Below are 23699 nucleotides of genomic sequence, written 5' to 3'. Positions count from 1 at the left end.
GGACAGAGGAGCCTGGCCGACTACAGTCTGTGGGGTCACAAAGAGTCAGACACAACTGAGCAACTAAGCACAGTCTGGTTCCAAAAGCTTCCCTGGTAGCTCAGCTGGTAAAGAATCTGCCTGCAATGCAGGGGATCCCTGTTCAATTTTTCAGTCTTCAAGATCCCCTGGAGAAGGGATGGGCTACCCGCTCCAGGATTCTGGGGCTTCCCTGGAGGCTCAGATGGTAAAGAATCCACCCACAACACGGGAGACCTGGGTTTGATCCCCGGGTTGGGAAGATCCTCTGGAGCAGGGCATGGCAATCCACTCCAGTATTCTTGCCTGGAGAATCCCCATGGACGGAGGAGCCTGGCAGGCTATAGTCCATAGCGTCGCAAAGAGTCGGACACAACTAAACACAGTCCGGTTCCAAAGACGGAGCTCTACCTGTGTTCCTACACTGTGACGCTAGCTGTGACGCCACACTGCCATCAGTGAACAAAGGAACAGATAAGAAAGCTGCAGAGAGAGAGGAGGAAAGCAGGAGAGGGGGAGGCGAGGGAAGCGCTTCTGTGGCCCCACTCCAATGGAGCCAAGGAGGATGCTGAGTTGCCAAAGACTGCTCCAGCCTGCCATGGACTCCACACCGGGCCGGGACCAGGGGATGGTCTCTAGGAGTCCCAAGTGAATACCCATGTTTTTTCCTATGACCACATGGCAGGACACTATACAAAGAGGGGAAAGAAGCCTTGGCCACCAAAACACTTCCACTCATTCCTGCTCCATGCGGAAGGTCAAGTGGCCCACCCCTTCCCCAGTGAGCCCTGATGCACACAGCCATACTCACCGTGGAGCAGCAGAACCCGGTCCTGGGCATCAATGGACAGCTTTAGCTGACCTGTGGAAACAGCAAGAGAAACAACTTCACCTCGTTTCCTTGCCAGGTGAAACATGGAGTGACATCGACAGGTATGTGCTTTTGTTCATGTGAAGCGATTCAAAGTTTCATATAGTCTTGGGGTTGAAAGGGAGCTCAGAAACCACCTAGTTAAGCCTCCTCATGGCCTCAATATCTCCAGTGATGGTTTTCCATCCTAATCTTACACTCCCCTGGTGATGGGGAGCTCACTACCTTACCAGGTAGCCAAGCTCTCACTGTTAGTCAGAAAAGTTGTTGCGTCTGCATGAGAGTAAGGCTAGATTTGAGAGTTAAGGACCCTGGGTGGGCCTCAGTCGGGAGTCCACACTAAGGGACGGGCCAAAGCTCTCCAGCTGTGCAGACAGCTAGGCTATGTTCTGGGAAGGCAGTAACAATACAGGTACATGGGATGAATGAGTTGGGGGAAAAGCAAACGGAAACAGATCAGCTGTGGGCAGAGAGAGCTTTCAAAATCAATGCTACTGCCCACAGTCCTTCCACAGGATCCTGACCTCCTTCAAGCAACACTGAGGAGACTTTCTCTGACCTTGGCACAGAGATTTGCTACTCAGAGTGAGGTCCAAGAACCAGCAGCGTGAGAAGCATGGAAGCATGAGAAGCATCTCATGAAGCATGGGAGTTAAAAACTCAACATCTCAGGACTTCCCTGGTGACCCAGCAGTTAAGACTGCTTCCAGTGCAGTGCACCCGGGTTTGATCCTTGGTTGGGGAAGTAGAGCCCACGTGCTGCAAATCAACTAAAGATTCTGCATGCCACAGCTGGGATCCTGTGTGCTGCAACTAAGACCCAGCAAAACCAGATTTTTAAAAATCCAGCGTCTCAAGGCCTGGCCCAGGCCTACTGAATTCGAGTCTACAGTTTAACAAGATCCCCAGGGAGTTGCATGCACTTTAAAGGTTGAGAAGCCCTGGACCAGAGCATACTGAAGAGTCTCTTAACATGCTTCTTAGTTAGGAGAAGGCCTTCTTAAGCAAGACACAAGAATGTAGAGGTCACAGGGAAAAGAGATAAATTTGACTCCATGAGACTTTTTAAATGTCTGTTACAATTAAATGTATCATAAACAAACTTATGAGACAACACAATAGAAAAACAAGCAAAGGACAGCTAACTGGAGATTCAGAGATGACAAAACGGCCAATAAACATACAGAAAGAAGCTCGAGCTCGTGGAGATCTGAGACATGCAAATTCACAATAAAATATCATCTTCCCTCAACCTGCTTGGCAAGAAATCTAAGAGATGATAATGTCAAATGTCGGTAAAGACAAAGGAAAACAGATACCCTCAAGCCCTGTTGGACGAAGTATAAATGGAGGGTAATTTCTGACAATATCTATTAAATATAAATGTCCTTATATTTCAAGCTAGCAATTATACTTCCAGGCAACTATCATAGACAAAAACTCAAGTGGCTCTATAACACTGCAAAAAATTGAAAATACTCAAAAAACCCATCAATGAAAATCATTAAATGAACCAATTATAATTGTGCTGTGGGATAGTATGGGCCGATATAAAGAAGGGGAAAGTGCTATGCATCCTGGAATAGGAACATTATTGAGACAAGATTATTATTATTTTTTTTTCGGCCATGCCAAGAGGCATATGGGATTTTAATTCTCCAACCAGGGGGTCGAACCCATGCCCTCTGCATTGGAAGCATGAAGTCTTAACCACTTGACTGCCAGGAGGTCCTGAGACAAGTTTTTTGGTGGAAAAAACAAATCATGGAACAATACGCATAATATATATCTCTCTGTGTTTGGTGTGGTGTGTATGTGTGTGTGTGTGTGTGTGTGTGTGTGTGTGTGTGTGTGTGTGTGTTCTGAAAGGATGTCAAATTAAAACCAGGGATCACCTCTAGGGAATAGATTGGGAATTGGAGGGAGGGAAGTCAAGAGGAATCTCAATCTCCCATTACTGGAGTTGTTGTAACAATACAAATATATCCATGACCTATAGCACTTCTATAATTAAAAATAAATTAAGGAGGAAACACACGGAGAACAGACTTGTGGCTGCCAAGGAGGAGAGCAGGGAGGGGAGGGAAGGAATGGAAGTCTAGGGCTAGCAGAGGCAAACTGTTAAATATAGGGTGGATAAACAGCAAGGTTCTGTTGTGCAGCACGGGGAACTATATTCAACACCCTGTGATAAACCCTAGTGAAAAGGAATATATATACACAAAACTGAGTCGCCTTGCTATACAGGACAAGTCAACACAACACTGTAACTCAACTACATACACTTCAATAGAATTAAAAAAAAAAAAAAACTAAAGAGGAAAGAAGAGAAAGAGAGAAAAGGGGGAAGCAAGAAAGGGAGGGAGAGGGGAAGCATGAAGATAATCAAAGGACAAGGGCTGGAATACAGATGAAGAATTGAGGGGTGGCATGGTGTTTCTCCCGTGGCTTTCACAGTTTTTATTTTTAAAAACACAATATAAAAACAGAACATCAGGTCATCCTCATAGGCATCCAGCAGCTCTCCAGAGAGAGAGAAGAGAGAGGACACGCTCTTTGTCCTCAATGACATGTGGAAAAAATCATCTATCAAGTCAAATAGACTCCTCCTAGAACCTCAAGATGCCACTGAACTCCATCTACCCAGTGGACACAGGGCCTGCAGAGAACCAGTACATCAACCAGAAAGCCTGTATCTGCTCCATCCATGACAACCTTGTTTAGCAGTTATCTGCCTCTGCTTGATCACCTCCAGGGATGGGGAGCTCACTTCCTGAAATGAGAGCTCTTTCCTTTTTGAGATAATTCTGGCTGTTCAATGCTCCATCTCTATAGAGTTAAATGTGGTCTCTTGGTACCTTTCATTGACTGGACCTCACTCTGCAGTCTCTAGGCTCTCTTCTTTAGATCAAAGTCTAAAGTCTCTCCGCCATTCCTCAGGGCACAATGAGACATCCCTCATCATCCCAACTCTTCATCTCTGGACATGCCCCATGAAAGTGGGCTGGTGGCTGGGGTTCACGCTTTGTTGGTGGCTGCAGGAAGGGCAGGCAGCACAGAAAGGAGGGAAGCTCTGCATCTATAGCTCTGCAGCAGTCCACCAACCACTATGATCTTGCCTCTCATACTCTGGACTGCTTAAGCTACAGTCCCAAGCAATTTAGACTCCAGCCAACCCCGATCCAGCTCTTCACCCATCCAAAATCTCTGCTGCTTTCCTGCCCAGGACACTGATCTCAGAAGCCCAGGAGGCCTGTTCCAGTCCCAGCCCCAACGACACAGTGTCCTCACATGTCCTCACAGTGTCCTCACAGAGCCACAGTGTCCTCGGCTGTGGGGTGGAGTAGTAATAGGGGTTATCACACTCTCTGAGCTGTGTGGCAATCAGATAATGCTGGAGGGTGAGGAGGTCCTTGGATGAAAGGCGCCAGGAGAATCCACAGTATTATTAGCTCAAGGTCAGAGCAATTACCACTTTGGGGCTCCCTAGAGCTGAGAAACCTCCTACAAAAACTGCCCGATCCAGTATGGGGTGGGAGAGGGAGGTTGGCAACAGACAAATGTGGCCAGAAGCCATGGATGGGATCTCATCAACCCAAAGGCATCTGTGTTTAACACATTTTCTTTTTCTGAAACTCTACCAATGCAAACTCTGCACAGCCTTTGACTGTGCAGATGACAACAAACTGTGGAAAATTCTGAAAGAGATGGGAATACCAGACCACCTGACCTGCCTCCTGAGAAATCTGTATGCAGGTCAGGAAGCAACAGTTAGAACTGGACATGGAACAACAGACTGGTTCCAAATAGGAAAAGGAGTACATCAAGGCTGTATATTGTCACCCTGCTTATTTAACTTATATGCAGAGTACATCATGAGAAATGCCGGGCCGGGTGAAGCACAAGCTGGAATCAAGATTTCTGGGAGAAATATCAATAACCTCAGATATGCAGATGACACCACCCTTATGGCAGAAAGCGAAGAGGAACTAAAGAGCCTCTTGATGAAAGTGAAAGAGGAGAGTGAAAAAGTTGGCTTAAAGCTCAGCATCCAGAAAACTAAGATCATGGCATCTGGTCCCATCACCTCATGGGAAATAGATGCGGAAACAATGGAAACAGTGACAGACTTTATGTTTTGAGGCTCCAAAATCACTGCAGATGGTGACTTCAGCCATGAAATTAAAAGACGCTTGCTCCTTGGAAGAAAAGTTTTGACCAACCTAGACAGAGTATTAGAAAGCAGAGACATTACTTTGCCAACAAAGGTCCGTGTAGTCAAGGCTATGGTTTTTCCAGTGGTCATGTATGGATATGAGAGTTGGACTATAAAGAAAGCTAAGTACAGAAGAACTGATGCTTTTGAATTGTGGTGTTGGAGAAGACTCTTGAGAGTCCCTTGGACTGCAAGGAGATCCAACCAGTCCGTCCTAAAGGAAATCAGTCCTGAATATTCATGGGAAGGACCGATGCTGAAGCTGAAACTCCATTACTTTGGCCACCTGATGCAAAGAACTGACTCATTTGAAAAGACCCTGATGCTGGGAAATATTGAAGGTGGGAGAAGAAGGGAATGACAGAGGATGAGATGGTTGGATGGCATCACTGACTCAATGGACATGAGTTTGAGTAAGCTCCGGGAGTTGGTGATGGACAGGGAAGCCTGCAGGGCTGCAGGCGTTCTGTAGTCCATGGGGTGGCAAAGAGTCGGACACAACTGGGCGACTGAACTGAACTGAACTGAACCAGTGCAAAGCCAACCTGAGCCCAAACACATCAGGCTTCCCATGGCCACTAGAACCACTGTGCTGCCCAACACCTATCACTTTCCAATAGCCCTCTCCTAGAAATCGGAACCGAGAAATCTCCCAACACAAGGGGTCACTAATTCCATTTGATAAACTTATGCTGGCCCTCTGCACAAAGGCCTGAGGGAGGAAGGGCAGATCTGAACAGCATCTGCCCTCAGGGAACTCAGAGCCCAGGGGCTAAGGACAGGGGCCTGAGCAAGCTCAAGAGTGGAGCCAGAGCAGAGGACAGGCCTGGGGTGTAGACTGACTCAGAAACCAGATGAGTCTGCACAGCTCCACACAGCTCCCCTTCCAGGCCCTGCAAACAGGGCTCCTCAGGGAAGGCCAGGTTGCCTACAGCCTGTTACAGCAGAGAAACCAAACCCAGCAACCCAGGCTCCAGGCCCCCAGGGGCAGTACAACCCTACTTCAGCCCATCCTCAGGCTCACAGATGAGGGAGGGTACGATGAAGTGTGGGAGCCTTCCCTCAGCCATGCCCGTCCTCTCTGTCCTCCCCCTTAGCACAATCTATCGAATGTCTGTTGCTGTGGTTCAGTTGCTAAGTCGTGTCCAACTCTTTGAGACACCATGAACTGCAGCACACCAGGCACACCCTCCCCAGAGTTTGCTCAAACTCATGCCCACTGAGTCGGTGATGCCATCCAACAATCTCATCCTCTGTCGCCCCCTTCTCCTCCTGCCCTCAATCTTTCCCAGCATCAGGGTCTTTTCCAATGAGTCAGTTCTTGGCATCAGGTGGCCAAAGTATTGGAGCTTCAGCTTCAGCATCAGTCCTTCCAATGAATATTCAGGGTTGATTTCCTTTAGGAGTAACTGGTTTGATCTCCTTGAAGTCCAAGGGACTTTAAGAGTCTTCTCCAGTACCACAGTTTGAAAGCACCAAGTCTTCAGTGCGCAGCCTTCTTTATAGTCCAACTTGAACATCTGAGGCTCCTGAAATCACCTTGTCCAACCTTCTCATTAGGTAGCCAGAACAGTCTTACCCAGAGATGGAAGGTAAGTTGCCCTGGGCCAAGGGGACCAAGGTAGGTCAAGTCAGAGCTAGAGCCCAGAACTATGCCCAAACTCCAGCTCCTTTCCTGTGCACAGAACTGGTTTTCCAAAACACTCTTCTGTGTACCACTGCCTCTGTCAATGAAACCCTGGGGTCCAGGAGCAGAGATAGCCATCAGACACATGACAAGGCTTTTCCTTTGCTTAGAAGCCAAGAGGAAGCCCAAAAGAGGGCAGGCTCCAAGAACGTCTCCAAGCCTAGAGAAATGAAATACCGGGAGAAGAGGAAGTCAGGCTGAATCCCTGGGGCTTTCAGAGGGTTTAGGTACCAGCTCATCAAGTCCCTCACAAGCCCCCAAATCCCTGGTCTTAACAATATCCCTACTTTCTCCCCTGGAGCAGGGTGTGGGCTGTGAGTGTGCAGGAAGTTCAGGCTAGAGAACCTGAAGTCATCCTCATCGGGTGTTCAGGAGCACTGGATAAGGCCTGGCCTCAGTTCCCACGGGGCTACAGGTGGGCACCAACTCTGTCTACAAAGGGCGGTGGTGCCGGGTACCCAGAGAGCCTGCAGGAGCGTAGCAGGGAGCAGGAATCCAGAGGTGAATGGAGGCCAGACAGGCCCTGCACAGCAGGAAAAATACTAGATGAGAGTGAGCTTCCAAAAGTGCAGGCAGGGATGGCAACAAACCCAAATTCTGTTTGGCCCAGGACCTGGGGGTTTCAGGCTCATTGGATACTGTGGGGATAAAGGTATGGAAGCTGGCTAAAGAAATTTCATCCAGCAGACCTTACTAAGTAGAGGACCGTGGGAAGATGAGCTCTGGCTCTGAGGACACCATCAGGGAGAGACCTGCCCAGATAAGGAAGGAAGAAGATGGAGGTGGCAGACCACTGGTGGATGCAAGGTTCAGCAAGACTGTGTCCTAGCAGGAATTCATGCCATGCGGGGGTATGTAGAGAATACAGATCTGAGGGACTTGTCTGGCTAGCGTGGAGCAACAGTCACCTCCAAACTCTATTCACCTCTAAATCAATTCCCCATTTAAGAACTGCCATGCGTTGAAAGCCACAGGAAGGAGGACGATAACAGGACAAACACACAAAGAGGCTGGGACTACATGGAGCCGACTGGTAACACTCAGAGGGGGTTATGTCATCAATTTCACTCCCTGCCCTCCGAGGGAGATATGGTAGCTGCAGTGGCGCTGAGGAACTGGAGCCACCCAGCTCTTAGGAGGTGGCCCTGTAGAATTTCAAGCGTCTTGTTTTAAGGAGGGAGAATCTTGAGTTCCATTTGGAAAAAGCAGCCCTGGAGTTTAATGGTACCACGACTGAGTGACTGGGCATGCATGCGTGCACGCTGGCAGAACAACAGTGAGCAGGGGGCTGCTGGGGCGGAATAAAAATTTTGATGGATCAATCCAACCCCATTCATCTGACTCTCTGCTTCCTGTGAAATTTGACATTAATGTGGCTTCCCAAGCTGATTTTCCTTCCAGCAGCAGATTGCGCTGCCAGCACAAGTCAGCTAGCATCTTGACGGCAACCTCTGTGAGAGACTCTCAGAGAAAACCACCTGGCTAAGCCATCCCCAAACTCCTGACACACAGAAACAGTGAGATTAAAAATGTTTGGTTTTTTAAGCCAACACTTAGTTGGGACCATTTGTTATGACACAGTAGATAACTAATACATACTCATGTTGCCTCCACAGTTGGATGACATAAATTTGATCTCAATTCTCAAGCCATTTCTCAATTTTAAAAATTGTTAAGAAAATACACTTCTAAGATAAATCACTATAGTATGACTGAGGATAAAGAAGACTTTCAGTTTTTGAGGTCCTTGATTTTCTTAATAAAGAATTTTGATAGATTTAAACCATACTCACTATCACCAAAGTGCACAATCTGGAAATGTCCCATATTAATCCAAGGGACTCTTGAGAGTCCCTTGGACAGCAAGGAGATCAAACCAGTCAATCCTAAAGGAAATCAACCCTGAATATTCACTGGAAGGGCTGATGCAGAAGCTGAAGCTGAAGCTCCAATACTTTGGCCACCTGATGTGAAGAGTTTACTCAATGGAAAAGACCCTGATGCTGGGAAAGACTGAGGGCCGGAGGAGAATTGGGTGGCAGAGGATGAGATGGTTAGCTAGTATCATTGACTCAATGAACATAAATTTGAGCAAACTGTGGGCGGTGGTAAAGGACAGGGAAGACTGCCGTGCTGCAGTTCACGGGATTGCAAAGAGTCGGACATGACTTGGGAACTGAACAGCAACAACAGCAACGAAACCACAGCTAAACACAGTTCCGCACAGGACTGTAGCTCAATGCAATCTCAGTCCCTAACACTGAATTAAGGTTATTCCAGATTGCTAGTGACCTCAAGCACCTGACAGAAGCAAATAAAGATCATTTTAAAGGAAGAGATCATTCCAGGTCTGTATTACGAAGGAAAAAATAACAATTCTGTGCCTGCCATTTGTAATAGACACTGCACCTAAAATGTAAAGAAACAGAAAGATTTAAAGAAACATGATGGAAAGAGATATGCAATTATTAACCAAAAGAAGACCAGCTATCTATGTCAACGTCAGGAAAAGTAGACTTTATCTCCACTAGAAATAAAGGGAAGACTTAAAAGAAGATCATAATAATAAGAGTTTAAGCTCATCAGAAAGATAATAATTCTAAATTTGTATGCTCTTACTATTGCTTCAAAATACATAAAGGAGAAAATAACAGAACTAAAATGAGAAATTGATAAATTTACAGTCATAACAGGAATTTTAACCCACTTCTCTTAGTAACTGATGGGGAAAAAAATCAGCAAAGACGGAATATGTGAACAACAAAAGCAGCGAACTTGACCTAAACCTGACATATACAAAGAACCCTACACCCATCTACTACAGATCTTTTCAAGCACAAAAGGAACATTTATAAAAATTGACATTATGCTGGGCCATCAAAGGACTGACAGGATGCAAAATACATTGGACAAAAAACTACTAAAATCCCCAATACATAGAAATTAAGAAATATACTTCCAAATAACCAATGAATTCAACAAGAAATTACTTGAAAATTAGAAAATATTTTGAACTGAATGATGAAAAAAGAAAACAACTACACATCAAATATAAGGCTTCTGGATTCTGACAATTTTAACCCCAGGGAAAGTTACAGTGTTTGCTTCATGATAAACCACTGAACTGCACATCATTTGGAGGGATACTTTTCTGTCTGTGTGCTTTATTTCATAATAAAGAGTTTCATTTTGTTTTGTTTTGTTTAAAAAAAACAAAGAACATAGAGGGCTTCCCTGGTGGTCTAGAGGTTAAGGTTTCACGCTTCCACTGCAGGGGCAAGGGTTTGATCCCTGGTCAGGGAACTAAGATCCCACAGGCCATGTGTGGCATGGCAAAAAAAAGAAAGAAAAAGAACATAAAAAGCAGAATTGGAAAAGAGAACAAAGGGCTATTGACAGGCCAGAAACTCTGAGAGTTTCTGAACGCTCTCAAGCAAATGGTCTCCAATCGACAGGAAGGCCTATAAAGGCTGAGGACCCTGACCAGCGAATGACAAGCTCCTGAGACATGGTCAATGGGTTTCCCAGCCAAGCCCAGGGACTACTGCGGGCCCAGGGCAGCAGGGTGAGCCAGGGGCAGCTGGCAGGGCCATGTTGCATGCCTCCAGCTCAGGGCAGGACTTCTCACTGCCCAACACATCATCCTCCTGGCATCTGTTCCCAAGCTTCATTCTCACTACGGAAAATGGACTTTTTATCTCTGTAGCTTCTAATGTGAGGCAGAGAAAGGAGAGCAACAAGTCCCGGCTAACGTGGTACTAGCACAACAAACACAGAAAAACAAAGAAGATGCCCAGTAGATTCATGACATTCCTTAGTCTACTCTGCCTTCAGAACAACATCTTTCTGACTTTGTCCTTCTAGTGAACCAAAGATTCCGGTCACTTCCTCTAGAGCCGACTCGTAAAGCCGCTACCCACAGCTTCTATCCTGCAGGTTCATTTGGGGATAACAGTTTTAAAGAAAGGTGGGCTGTGTCTTGTGCCACCCAATGTTCACAGTTCCCTGCAGCCCTCAAAACACGGCCAGACTGCCTATCAGCTCCTGGCTCAGACACCCTGGAGGAAAAGCTACCTGTTCTCTTCCATGACCACTCACCACATTCAGCTCCTGGACCAAATCCCAGGTAGGTTAATTATCTGTTGCCTCAGGCAAGCTAAGAAGTTGGTATCCTTTCAAGAAGATACTCTTTAAATATTTATCAAACCTTTTTATGAATTTGGGTTTATATTTTCTATATAAAATATTGTGCCTAAAATTCACATAGAAACTCAGGAAATCCAAGATAATTTCAAATAATCTTGAAAAAGAAGAAAAAAGTTGAAAGATTCACACTTCGCAATTTCAAAACTTAGTACAAAGCAACAGTAGTCAAGATAGTGTGATACTGGCATAAGAATTTCGTTGTTCAGTCATTAAATCATGTCGGACTGTGCAACCCCATGGACTACAGGACACCAGGCTCCTCCGTCCTTCACTGTCTCCCAGAGTTTGCTCAAATTCATGTGCATTGAGTCAGTGATGCTATCTAACCATCTCATCCTCTGTTGCTCCTTTCTCCTTTTGCCTTCAATCTTTACCAGCATCCTTCCAATGAATAGACAGACAGATCAATGGAAAAGAATTAAAAGTCTGAAAAGAAACTCATGCATGTACGGTTAATTAATTTTCAACATAGGTGCCAAGCCCATCCAATGACAATATAATGGCATTTTCAACAAATGATCCCAAGACAACTGGAAACCATATACACATGAATTACGTTGGATCCTTTCCTCACGCCATATACAAATATTAACTCAAAATCTTCTTTAAAAAATACTTTTTAAACTCAAAGACCAAAATCTAACAGTCAAAACTATAAGACTCAAAAAAAAAAAATTATAAGACTCTTAGAAGAAAACAGTTAAATCTCTGTGATCTTGGATATGACAGTAGATGCTGAGATTTGGCAACAAAATGTAAAATGGATCAACTGGACTTCATCAAAATGAAAACCATTTGTGCTTCAAAGAAAACTCTCAGGAAAGTGAGTCAAAAAAGCCACAGATTGAAAAAAATTTGTAAATAATTTATGATAAGGGACTAGTATTTAGCCTATACAAAGAATTCTTGGTGGTAGTGTTTAATCACTCAAGTCATGTCTGACTCTTTGTGACCCCCACAGACTGTAATCTGCCAGGCTCCTCTGTCCATGAGATTTTCTAGGCAAGAATACTGGAGTGAGTTGCCATGTCCTTCTCCAGGGGATCTTTGTGACCCAGGGATTGAACCCACATCTCCTGCTTGGCAGGCAGACTCTTTACCACTGAGCCCTTGCAACTTAATAAAAAACAAATAGTCCTGGAATCAGGGCTTCCCTCATAGCTCAGTTGGTAAAGAATTTGCCTGCAATGCAGGAGACCCCAGTTGGATTCCTGGGTCCGGAAGATCCACCAGAGAAGGGACAGCCTACCCACTCCAGTATTCATTGGCTTTCCTTGTGGCTCAGCAGGTAAAGAATTTGCCTGCCATGAGGGAGACCTGAGTTCGATCCCTGTGTTGGGAAGATCCCACGGAGAAGGGAAAGGCTACCCACTCTAGTATTCTGGCCTGGAGAATTCCAAGGACTATATAGTTCATGGGGTCACAAAGAGTCCAACACAACTGAATGACTTTCACTTTCAGTCCTGAAATTGGCTATTTAAGTTAATTTCAAATTAAATGGGCAAATAATCTGAATAAACTTTCACAAATATATAATTAGCCCATAAGCATATGACAGATGCTCAATAGTGCTGGTCATCAGAGAAATGCAAGTCAAGACCATAATGAGATACCACTTCACATCTACTAGGATGGCTAGAATCAAAAAGTCAGACAATAGCAAGTGTTGGTGAGATTGTGGAGAAATCAAAAACCTCAGCCTTGCTGATGGAAATGTAAAATGGTGCAACCACTCTGGAAGAGAGTTTGATAGCTTCTCAAACAGTTAAACACAGAGTTGCCATTTGACCTAGCAATTCTTGTTGTTGTTGTTCAGTCAACCAGTCATGTCCAACTCTTTGCCACGCCATGGACTGCAGCACACCGTGCCTCCTTGTCCCTCACCATCTCCCAGAGTTTGCCCAAGTTCATGTTCATTGTATTGGTGATGCCATCCAGCCATCTCATCCTCTGACACCGTCTTCTCCTGCCCTCGATCTTTCCCAGCACCAAGGACTTTTCCAATGAGTCATCTGTTCACATTAGGTAACCAAAATACTAGCTTTAGCATCAGTCCTTTCAGTGAATATTCAGAGTTGATCTCCCTTAAAAATGACTTGTTTTATTTCCTTGCTGTCCAAGGGACTCTCAGGAGTCTTCTCTAGCACCGCAGTTAGAAGGCATCAATTCTTTGGCATTCTGCCTTCTTTATGGTCCAGCTCTCACAACCATACGTGACCACTGGGAAGAGCACAGCCTTGACTTAAATGGACTTTTGTCGGCAGAGTAATGTCTCTGATTCTCAACACACTATCTAGGTTTGCCATCGCTTTCTTGCCAAGAAGCAACCGTCTTCTGATTTCATGGCTGCAGTCATCATCCACAGTGATTTTGGAGCCCAAGAAGAGGAAATCTGTCATTGCTTCCACCTTTTCCCCTTCTATTTGCCATGAAGTGATGGAGCCGGATGCCATGATCTTAGTTTTTTTTTTAATATTTAGCCTTAAGGCAGCTCTTTCACTCTCCTTCTTCACCCTCATCAAGAGGTTCTTTAGTTCCTCTTAGCTTTCTGGCATTAGAGTGGCATCATCCACGTATCTGAGGTTGTTGATGTTCCTCCCGCCTATCTTGATTCCAGCTTGTAACTCATCCAGCCCAGCATTTCTCATGATGAGCTCGGCATATCGGTTAAATAAACGGTGATGGCAGACATCCCGGTCATACTCCTTTCTCAATCTTGAACCAGTCAGTTGTTCCTTACAGGGTTCCAGACAACTGTCGCTTCTTGACCACATACAGTTTTCTCAGGTAAGATGCTCTGGTACTCCCATCTCCCTAAGAGCTTTCCACAGCTTGTCATGATCTACACAGTCAAAGGCTTTAGTGTAGTTGATGAAACAGAGATAGATATTTTTCTAAAATTCCCTTGCTTTTTCCATAATCCAGCGAATGTTGGCAATTTGATCTCTAGTTCCTCTTCCTTTTCTAAAACCAGCTTGGACATCTACAGTTCTTGGTTTGCATACAGCTGAAGCCTAGCATGCAAGATTTTAAGCATGACCTTAGCATGGAAGATGAGTGCGACTGTCTGCTGGTTAGAACATTCTTTGGTACCACCCTTGTTGGGAATCGGATTGACCTTTTCCAGTGCTGTGGCCACTGGTGGGTCTTCTTCCAGATTTGCTGACATAATGAATGCAAAACCTTTATTTATGTCCTTTAGGGATATAAATAGTTCTGCTGGAATTTCATCACAACCACTATATTTATAGGAAGTTCTCCTGAAGAAGGAAATGGCAACCCACTCAAGTATTCTTGCCTGGAGAAACCCATGGACAGAGGAACCCGGCAAGGTATAGTTCATGGGATTGCAAGAGTCGCACATGACTTAGCACTATCTTTACTAGCTTTATTAACAGCAGGGCTTCTTAAGGTCTACTTGACTTCACAGTCGAGAATGTCTGGCTCTGGGTGACTAATCACACCATTGTAGTAATCTGGTTCATTAAGATCTTTTTTTATACAGTTCTTCCATGTATTCTTTCCATCTCTTCTTGATTTCTTCAGCACCTACTAGGTGCCTTTTTTATTCTTTATCCTTTATTGTGCCAATTTTGGGGCAGAAAGTTCCCTTGATGTTTCCAATTTTACTGAAGAGATCTCTAGTCTTTCCCCTTTTGGTGTTTTCTTCTATTATTAAACATTATTCACTAAAGAAGCCCTTCTTGTCCCTTCTAGCAATTCTATTCCAAGGTATATATGCAAGAGAATTGAAAATATTTGTCCACACAAAAAGTTGTGTATGGATGTTTGTAGCAGAGCAGTATTCATCATAGACAAAAGACAGAAGCAATCTAAATGTCCATTAGTGAGTGCATAAACAAAATGTGGTATATCCATACAATGGAATATTACTCAGCCATAAAAAAAATCAAGGAAGTATTGATACATGCTACAACATGGATGAACCTTGAAAACATTACGCTAAGTGAACGGAGCCAGTCACAAAAGACCACGTTATATGATTCCATTTATATGAAATATCCAAAATAAGCAAATCTATAGAGACAGAAAGTAAATTAGTGATTGCTTAGAGTTGAGGGACGGAGGGGATTGGGAATTGGGGGGTAATAAACTAGGGCCTCCTTGGTGGCTCAGACAGTAAAGAATCCACCTACAATGTGGGAGACCTGGGTTCCATCCCTGGGTTGGGAAGATCCCCTGGAGAAGGGAAAGGCTACCCACTCCAGTATTCTGGCCTGGAGAATGCCATGAACAGAGGAGCCTGGCAGACTACATACAGTCCATGGGATCACAAAGAGTTGGTCACAACCGAGTGACTTTCACTTTCAAACTAACAGGTATAGAGTTTCTTTCTGAAGTGATAAAAATGGTCTGGAATTGACTGTGGTGATGGTTACACAACTCTGTGAATATGCTGAAAACCACTTAATTGTATACTTTAAATGAATGAATGGTAGGTATGTGAATCATATCTCAATAAAGCTATTTTTTGAAGCCAGCAAATATACTAATAAAATTAAAATATATAATCCTGAAGGAAAAAAAAATTATGAGCACCAGTAATGGCTTCTTCAAATTATACCATTTATCATAAACAAAAATCCCTCTGGAGATGTTAGGTTCAAACTCTAGTTTACTTACTCCTCTCCCCTGAAGCCAGGCCATCTCCTACAAGGCAACTTAAAGTATGGCCAATTAACATTACTTGAAGGTGCCCTTAGTGGGAGACAAAGGTTTGTACTCATGCACACAAACACATACATACAAATACATAAACCACAACATATTCCATACAGTATTCTCCCTGAAATGAATTCTGGAAATTTACCTCCCTTAACTGTTTGTGCTCAGGAAAACTACCAGGTAGGCAGTAGCTTCGTCTGGGTCCACCCTGGCAAAACCCACAGCTAAAGGCCAGGAGCTACCTGCCATGCTGGGGGAAAGCCAGGAAATTGAGGAAAGCTTAGCAAAGACATTCAGTTTAAGGGAGTCCATGGTGGCTGTTAAAACTGACTCTGAATCTACAGCTTCCAAACCTGGCTGACCATCAAAATACTACTTCTGTGACTTCTTGACTCTCCCCCAAACCTGTTAAACCAGGATCTTCAGGAGAAGATTCTAGGAATCTGTAGGGGTTTTTGCTTTTGTTTTTTACTATTTACTTATTTATTTATTTGGCTGCACCAGGTATTAGTTGCAGCATTCAGGATCTTTGTTGCAGCCTGTGAAATATTTTTGGTTGTTTTTTTACTTGCAGTATGTGAGATCTAGTTCCCTGACCAGCGATCGAACCTGGGGCTGGCACAATAGGAGCGTGAAATCTTAGCCACTGGACCACTAGGGAAGTCCCTAGGAATCTGTATATTTAACAGGCTCTCCAGATGCTTCTAATTATTGGCCACATTTGATAACCGCTGATAAGTCTCCTCGTTCACAAGCAAAGGTCATTTGGTGTACAAAGGAAACCAGCAGCCTGGAAGAAGGCTGATTTTGTCAAGGAAACAGAGTTAATGCAGGAAACCAGAGGAAACTTTTCCAGTGTCCATCCTCAGAGAGAGTTGAGAGGAGGCTACATACACAGAGCAAGAGGTTCCCCACCCCACCAGGTTCCTGCCCGCCTGCTGCTCACTCAGGGCACAGTCACTGGTTCACGCTGCAACCTTCCCTGATACCCACCCAACCCAGCCTGGAGGCCGTGGCTGGGCAGGGCGTCCACTCCCTGCTGGGCTGGACTCTCCCCAGTTTCCCAGATCTGGCAAGGAGATTACTTCAATAGATGAATACAGGCTGATACAAGGAAATAGTCCCACCACACTAGTAAGGAAATGAAATGAGTTACAAAGCTGTACATACAATAGGATCTCAATTTTGTTAGAGTCAGGCAGGCGCACACACACAGAAATAAATCTGGAAGGATATAAACCATGTTAACAATGGCTTTCTCTGGGGATTTTCACTTTCTTCTTCTCACTGTGTTTAACAATGAATACATCTTACCATGATAATAAGGAGGAAAAACAATGAAACACATTTTTTACTTTTTAATCAGGACACAGCGAAGGTACCAAGGCCTCTGCCACCACAGCTCCCTGCCACTCTTTCCTGACCATCCCAGCCCCACCAACTCAGATCATCCCAGAAGCCTCCCTTGCCTGGTACAGCCCCACATCCCCATGGGGTTCACGAGAACGGCCTCTAACAGTTGGGAGGCTTAAATGAGATGACACAGGGAAAGCACTTGGCATGTGGCATGGCGAAAGAGAAACATGCAATAAATGGCGGCAAGTTAATTCCTCTTACTGTTACCCTGTACCAACTGGACGCATGAATTCCAAGATGCCAGATCAAGGTCATTCCTAGGGGCCAAGCCACTGCTTTTCCGTCACTCTTTCTGCCTCTAGAGAAGAGGCAGGTTGTGAACACCCAAGTGTACTGATAGAGGTAAGCCTCTCAATAGGAGAGCCAGAACCCCAGGGAGGGTGTAACTGCTTCGGTGCCCTGTCTTTGAAATGTGGGCAAAGTCCACTTAAGTTGTGCTACCTCATCCTTCATAAAGAAAACTGTATACAAGTTGCCTTGTACATGTACATGTATGGCTGAATCCCCTCACTGTTCACCTGAAACTCCCACAACATTGTTAATCAGCTATATCCCAATACAAAATGCTTTTGGTGTTAAAAAAAAATCTGTTTTGAAGTTTGTTTGTTTGTTTTTTAATGTTCTAGACATGGCATCTCAGAAGGCTTGAGCTTAGGCACCAACTGGCTCACTGGGAGACCTTCGTCTCTATATCTCAAGTCTTCAGAGAGGAGATATAACTCCCTCCCCACAGAGTTGCAGAACCAGTGAGGAGACAAGGGCTGCGAAGGGCTGCATCTTAGATCAGGGCTAATTATCTTCACTCTGGGGACTCTGGAGGCTGGCTTTGCCCAGACCATTGGGAAGGTTGCTGCCCCGCTGTTACCGGGGGGAACTCGGCTGTGCTATCTAGGGGTTTGGGAGCAGGTGCCTACTGCCCACTTCTTTCTACCTCCAGTCCCCAGGGCAGCCCTGTGAACCTTCCGAGAGCCAGGTAACTCCTGGAAGAGAGAATCCTTCCACCCCTGCTGAGGGTCAGGTGTCCATGGGAGCCACCACACCGCTGCGCCCAAGGTGAGCCGGCAGGAAGCCAAGGCCCCCTGGGCTGACCTGCACCTGTCTTGTCCCTGAGCCAAAGGAAAGAGGACCCAGATCTCAAGATGTGGTAACAAGACCTTGATTTAACGCTGAGCAGCTCGCTAATGGGAAACTCAGCGGCGGCAGACCGGATCTCTCAAGTACTAACTGGGCACGATTATTCCAGCCAAGAGGGCCAGCAGCAACTACCCTGGACACCAATGGCCAAGCAGCAGGTGGTGTCCAGAGGCTTGCTCGGCCTGAGCCTGTGCCCTGAGCCCCTCCTGGATGACCACGGGAAGCAGGTGCTCCCGGCCTCACCTACCCCCTAGGGAGCTGCCCTCTCTGGGCATGCGGGCAGAGCGAAGCCACCTCGGGCGGCGCACTTACCAAAGGTGGTGAGATAAAAGGACAAGCCCGGCTGGGCGCGCCGGCTCCCGAGGCAGACGCGGTGCAGGGAGCGCTCCATGGCGGCGGCTCCGCTCCGGCCGGGCCAGGGCGAGGGCGCCTGTAATTCGAGGCGTCTGTGTTGCTCCCAGTAACCCAGGCAGCAGGTTTACCCGCCCCTGCACCAGTGTCGCCGCCACCAGGCGGGAGGCCAGCTGCAGCACTCGTTTGAACCGGCGGCGCGCCGGGTTCTGATTGGCCCGCGCGGGTTTGAATGGGGAGATTTCCACCTGACCGAGCCGCCGCGGGCAGAGGGGAAGGAGGCGACCGCGGGCCCTCTGCAACAGCAGCACGGCGGCCGGGACAGGCCAGGGACCGCGGTCCTCCAGGTGGAGCCGTGGACGGACGACCCTACCGGGGATCGGGGCTCTCCGCCCCGGGCTGGGCTGCAAGTACCAGCCCTATGCCGGCCCGCGACTCCTGACTTGCCCACGCCTGGCACCCTCAGACCAGCAATTAGCCAGGTTCAACATGCTTTGAAGTTCAGACCAGTAATCACCCTCACTAAGCAAGGACAGAGGAGCACACTCCTGGCCCAATGCAGTGGGAACTGAAAAAATTTTCTGCACGCTTGGACCCCTGACCACCTCCCCACCACCACCACCACCACCAGCCAGGCTGCAGGCCTCTTTCCTGACCCCAGCCCCTCCATCTCTTTCTTGAGCCTTCTCTTGGATGGGAGCAGCCTGGCACAGGTCCAGACCAGAGCAGCTTCCTCCAGCCAGCCTCATGGCCCACCATCTGCAGCCTGGTGCCAGGAGACAGGAGGACAGGCCCCTAGCCCCTGAGAGGACAGAAATGCACGGTATGGTGCGTGGGGGTGTGGATGTGCTCAGTAGTATCTGGCTCTTCGGGACCCCAAGAACTAGCCTGCCAGGCTCCTCTGTCTATGAGATTTTCCAGGCCAGAATACTGGAGTGGGTTGCCATTTCCTACTCTAGGGGCTCTTCCTGACTTAGGGATCGAACCCACATCTCCTGCATTGACAGGCGGATTCTTTACCACTGCGAAGCCCACGTGGAGGGATAGGCCCTTTCAATCTCCCGAGTGGTGGGAGGAAGCAGAGCTGGAAGGAGGGTCAGCTTCTGTGCTGTTTTGTCGGCAAACATTCATGGGATGCCTCTGGGAGGAGTTTCACACCAAGACATCTGCTCTGCAACCCTCTGTTGCTGCTGAGGGAGAGAAAGCTGCTGGTCTTATGTAAATCTAAAAATGGGGAGTGTTGGAAGTTGCCAAATGGATATTTGTGACTCATTGAGCCACTCAAGACAAGATGGGGGGATGCAAGAGAGAAAGTGGAGAAAAAAGCTTTATGTATTGAGGACATAGTGCCAGTGGCTGAGCTGTACAATTTACAGCCATCTTCTCGGTTAATCTTTACCGGTAACTCTAGGAAGTATTAGCTCCAATTCACCAGGGATAAATCTGAATCTCACACAGAGAGAACAGATGACTTGTCCAGGGTTGGCAGAGCTGAAAGTTGAGCCCAGGCCTGTTGGTCCCAAGGACCATCCTCCTTCTGTTCTTCCTTGGCCTCCATGCCTGCCCCATGGCCAATGGCAAGAGAGGGTAGCAGACCTGCCTTCTTGAGGGAGGTAAGGAAACTGGATGCCACAGGGCCAACTGGCCACCAGCGGGGAGGAGAAACTGGAGAGGAGCCCAGAAATCTACAAACGAGTGGTCAACTGCAAATGACTCACGTAACGGCCAGCGGATCATGTGAATCCTGGCACATTATAAAGCCCTTTCTCCTCTCTCTCCACCTCTCCACACCCACTTGTTGAGCACTGCCCATAGCAGGGACAAGCCGATTCCCTGGCCCCAGCCTAGTGGTAGACAGACTTACCTGCACCCTGGACTTGAGTGGGCCTGATCCTTCTCCTGGCTGGGGAAGTCTGAGTCCAGGCATCCTTTCTGGCCAGGGAGATATCCGGGCTCTGCCACTCCATGCAGCCAGGGAAAATAGGCAAGTTTAGGCTCAAGCCATAGGATGCAGACAAGACACTGAGGCTGAAAGTGCTGAAGACCTGTGGAAGCAAGATGGGAGCATGACATGGCCTGAGGACGTCCCTGAGAGAGGGGTTCACTCCAGTAGGAATTAGAAAGTATGGTATTCCAGAGCCTGGGGAAAGGGAAGTCCATGAAGGGAAAAGTGACGAGCCCAGGGGACAGTGGCCCCTTCAAAGCTCTGCCAGGGACCACTTGCACTAGGGAAGACCACCTTGAACTCAGGAAGCTGTGAGCAACCGGCAGATGCACATTCTATTCCGGTCCATTGAGCTGTTTGTCTTCTTTCTACATTATTTTAGGACTATTTAACATCTGTTAAGTCCTGCATGCGTGCATGTGTGCTAAGTCGCTTCAGTTGTGTCCAACTCTACGAGACCCTATGGACTGTAGCCCACCAGGCTCTTCTGTCCGTGGGGATTCTCCAGGCAAGAATACTAGAGTGGGTTGCCATGCCCTCTCCAGGGGATCTTCCCACCACAGGGATCAAACCCACATCTCATGTCTCCTGCATTGGCAGGTGGGTTCTTTACCACTAGCGCTACCTGGAAAGCCCCAGTAAATCCTAGTCCCCCTCTATTATTATTTTTCCAAATTGTTTTAGATATCAGACCAGGTGACATCTTAGAGGTACTAAGGTACAGCCAGCAGGAGGGCTGGGCAGACTTACGCTATCCGTATGTGGCCTGGGGGAGAAAAGATGGAGGCCCACACTGGGCCCTTCACCCCCACTGGGGTCAAGGTCCCGCTGCCTCGCAGTTTCCCTCATGACTCCTTCTGCCGTGTCAGCAACTAACCTGTTCAGCTGGGAGACCCCAGTGCCACTCTGATACTAATCTAACTCCTTTAGTAGAGCAATGAAGCTTCCTTCTCTTAAAGGGGAAGGTTGTTCTTTTCTCAGGAGGGGGAGGACAGAAGTGGGCGGAGCCTGGGCAGCAGCACTGCAAGAGACACTGGCCCTTTAACCCACACTGTGGTCGACACGGGATGTCCAGAAAGGGTTGCCATTTGTGGCCCTGCTTTCTCCAAAAAGGCAAGGGAGTGTGAGAATGAGGCCTGGCTTTGAGACGTGCCCTGAACACTCTAGCTCTCCCTGGCCATGGGCCTCAGTATCCCTCTTATACTTACACACACTCCACACATACAAACTAAACACACACAATGTAAACACTGCACACACACACACCTACCATAACACTTCTGATGTACATTCACAAATACACCAGATATACAAATATACCGTATAGATACACACACCACATACACACCTCACACATATATACAATCACATCTCTGGACATACACAGGTGCATAGCCACATGCTACACACACACACACACACACACACACACACACAAACACTTAAATGTCCTATACACATACACCACACCCACATACAAAGATTGATTATAGATATTTTTAAGACTGACTCCGTTTCTAGAAAAATAAGGACTTCTCGTGTTTGGATGGAAGAGACTAGAGAGATTTATTTGGGTGCATTTTCACATTAGCTATCAAAGAAACCTAGTGCCTTTAAGATATCATCTGACCTGCTATTCAAAGCAATTTTGAAAAATAACAATAAAGGGGACAAAGACTACCAGATGTTAAATAGTCTTAAAATAATATAGAAAGAAGACAGATCAATGGAATAGAGTAGAAAGTTCAGGGAAAACATGATTTGATTTAGAAAACAAGAACAATTTTCAAAATTCTTTAAAGACATTTTAAAAAGTTAAAAGTGGAACAGCTAATGCAGATGAAATTTTAAAAGGAAATAATAAGGTTAAAGTTGAAACTTATCTTTAGAAAATAGACTTCAACAATAAAACCATGGCCTGGTTCTTTTCAAAGAACAGAATTCTGGCAAAACAAAGAAAGCTATAAAGAAGCAAGTTTAGGAAAGAGAGAGATAGTCAAGATACAAAAGTAATACTTTAAATTATGAGAGAAAACCATTGCAACCTTATTTGTAAATGTGAAAATCTGGGGGGGAACTGATGCTTTTCAAGAAAGTATTAATTGTTAAAATTGATACAAGAGTTTGAAATTTTTAATAGATCACTAACCATAGATAAAATACAAAAGGGAATAAAAAAATCTACCTGACAAAATTATAGAAGACTTGAAAATGGCAACCCACTCTAGTATTCTTGCCTGGGAAATTCCATGGACAGAGAAGCCCAGCAGGCTACAGTCACGGGGTCACAAAAGAGTCGGACATGATTAAACAACAGACAGTTTTAGAAAACAATTCTATTAGACCTTCAAGAAACAGATAATGCCTCTGTAGTTTAAAACTTTTTCAGAACTATAAAAAATGCTGGAAGATTTGTCAGCCCTAGATATGAGGCTGCTGCTGCTGCTGCTGCTAAGCCGCTTCAGTCATGTTCAACTCTGTGCGAGCCCATAGCCGGTAGCCCACCAAGCTCCCCCGTCCCTGGGATTCTCCAGGCAAGAACACTGGAGTGGGTTGCCATTTCCTTCTCCAATGCATGAAAGTGAAAAGTGAAAATGAAGTTGCTCAGTCGTGTCCGACCCTTAGTGACCCCATGGACTGCAGCCTTCCAGGCTCCTCCATCCATGGGATTTTCCAGGCAAGAGTACTGGAGTGGGGTGCCATTGCCTTCTCCAGATGTGAAGCTAAGCAAAGACAAAAACCAGATAAGGTTAGCAGCAGCAAACTACAGACCAAAGGCCAAAGATAAAAACAAGAGTAGAAATTAACAAAATAGAAAACATAGAAAAAGAAGATCTATTAAAAATGTGACAAAACTAGGCCCACATCCTCCCAGTTTTGCCACATTCCTTTTTTAAAAGAAAAATCAGAAATCTCTAATTTTTAATATATTTCCCAATTTTTTAATATTGACAATTCAAATCTTTTTTAAATATCATGTTAGTCAAATGAAATATATCTATGTCCTATAACTAGTTTGAAATCTCTGCTAGGCCAATCTGACTTATGAATATAGACACAGAAATCCTAAATAAAATAATAGCAAATCAAATCCAGCAGTAAATTCATGATTCATTCAAATGGTATTTATTCTAGGAATGCAAAGATGGCTCAAATTTAATGAACATAT

General features: G+C 45.9%; 1 protein-coding gene across 3 annotated transcripts in view; it reads right to left on the bottom strand.

The window, feature by feature from the left end:
• Positions 1–20567, bottom strand: part of RGS3 (regulator of G protein signaling 3) — a 137997-nt gene extending 117430 nt beyond the window's left edge. For 2 of the 3 annotated variants that reach the window (XM_068974435.1, XM_068974439.1), the window contains exons 1-2: positions 18547–18625; positions 830–880 (exon numbers count right to left, since the gene is read on the bottom strand). In XM_068974435.1, the coding sequence (XP_068830536.1) occupies positions 830–880; positions 18547–18625 (130 nt within the window). Of the gene's footprint in view, positions 1–829; positions 881–18546; positions 18626–20449 lie in introns of those variants that run through there. The other variant, XM_068974437.1, reaches the window with a different exon arrangement.
• Between the last annotated feature and the right edge of the window lie 3132 nt (positions 20568–23699).

This window comes from Capricornis sumatraensis, chromosome 6 (genome assembly GCF_032405125.1).
Source record: "Capricornis sumatraensis isolate serow.1 chromosome 6, serow.2, whole genome shotgun sequence".
NCBI classification, from domain to species: Eukaryota; Metazoa; Chordata; class Mammalia; order Artiodactyla; family Bovidae; genus Capricornis; species Capricornis sumatraensis.
This window is presented reverse-complemented; position numbering and strand designations above follow the sequence as displayed.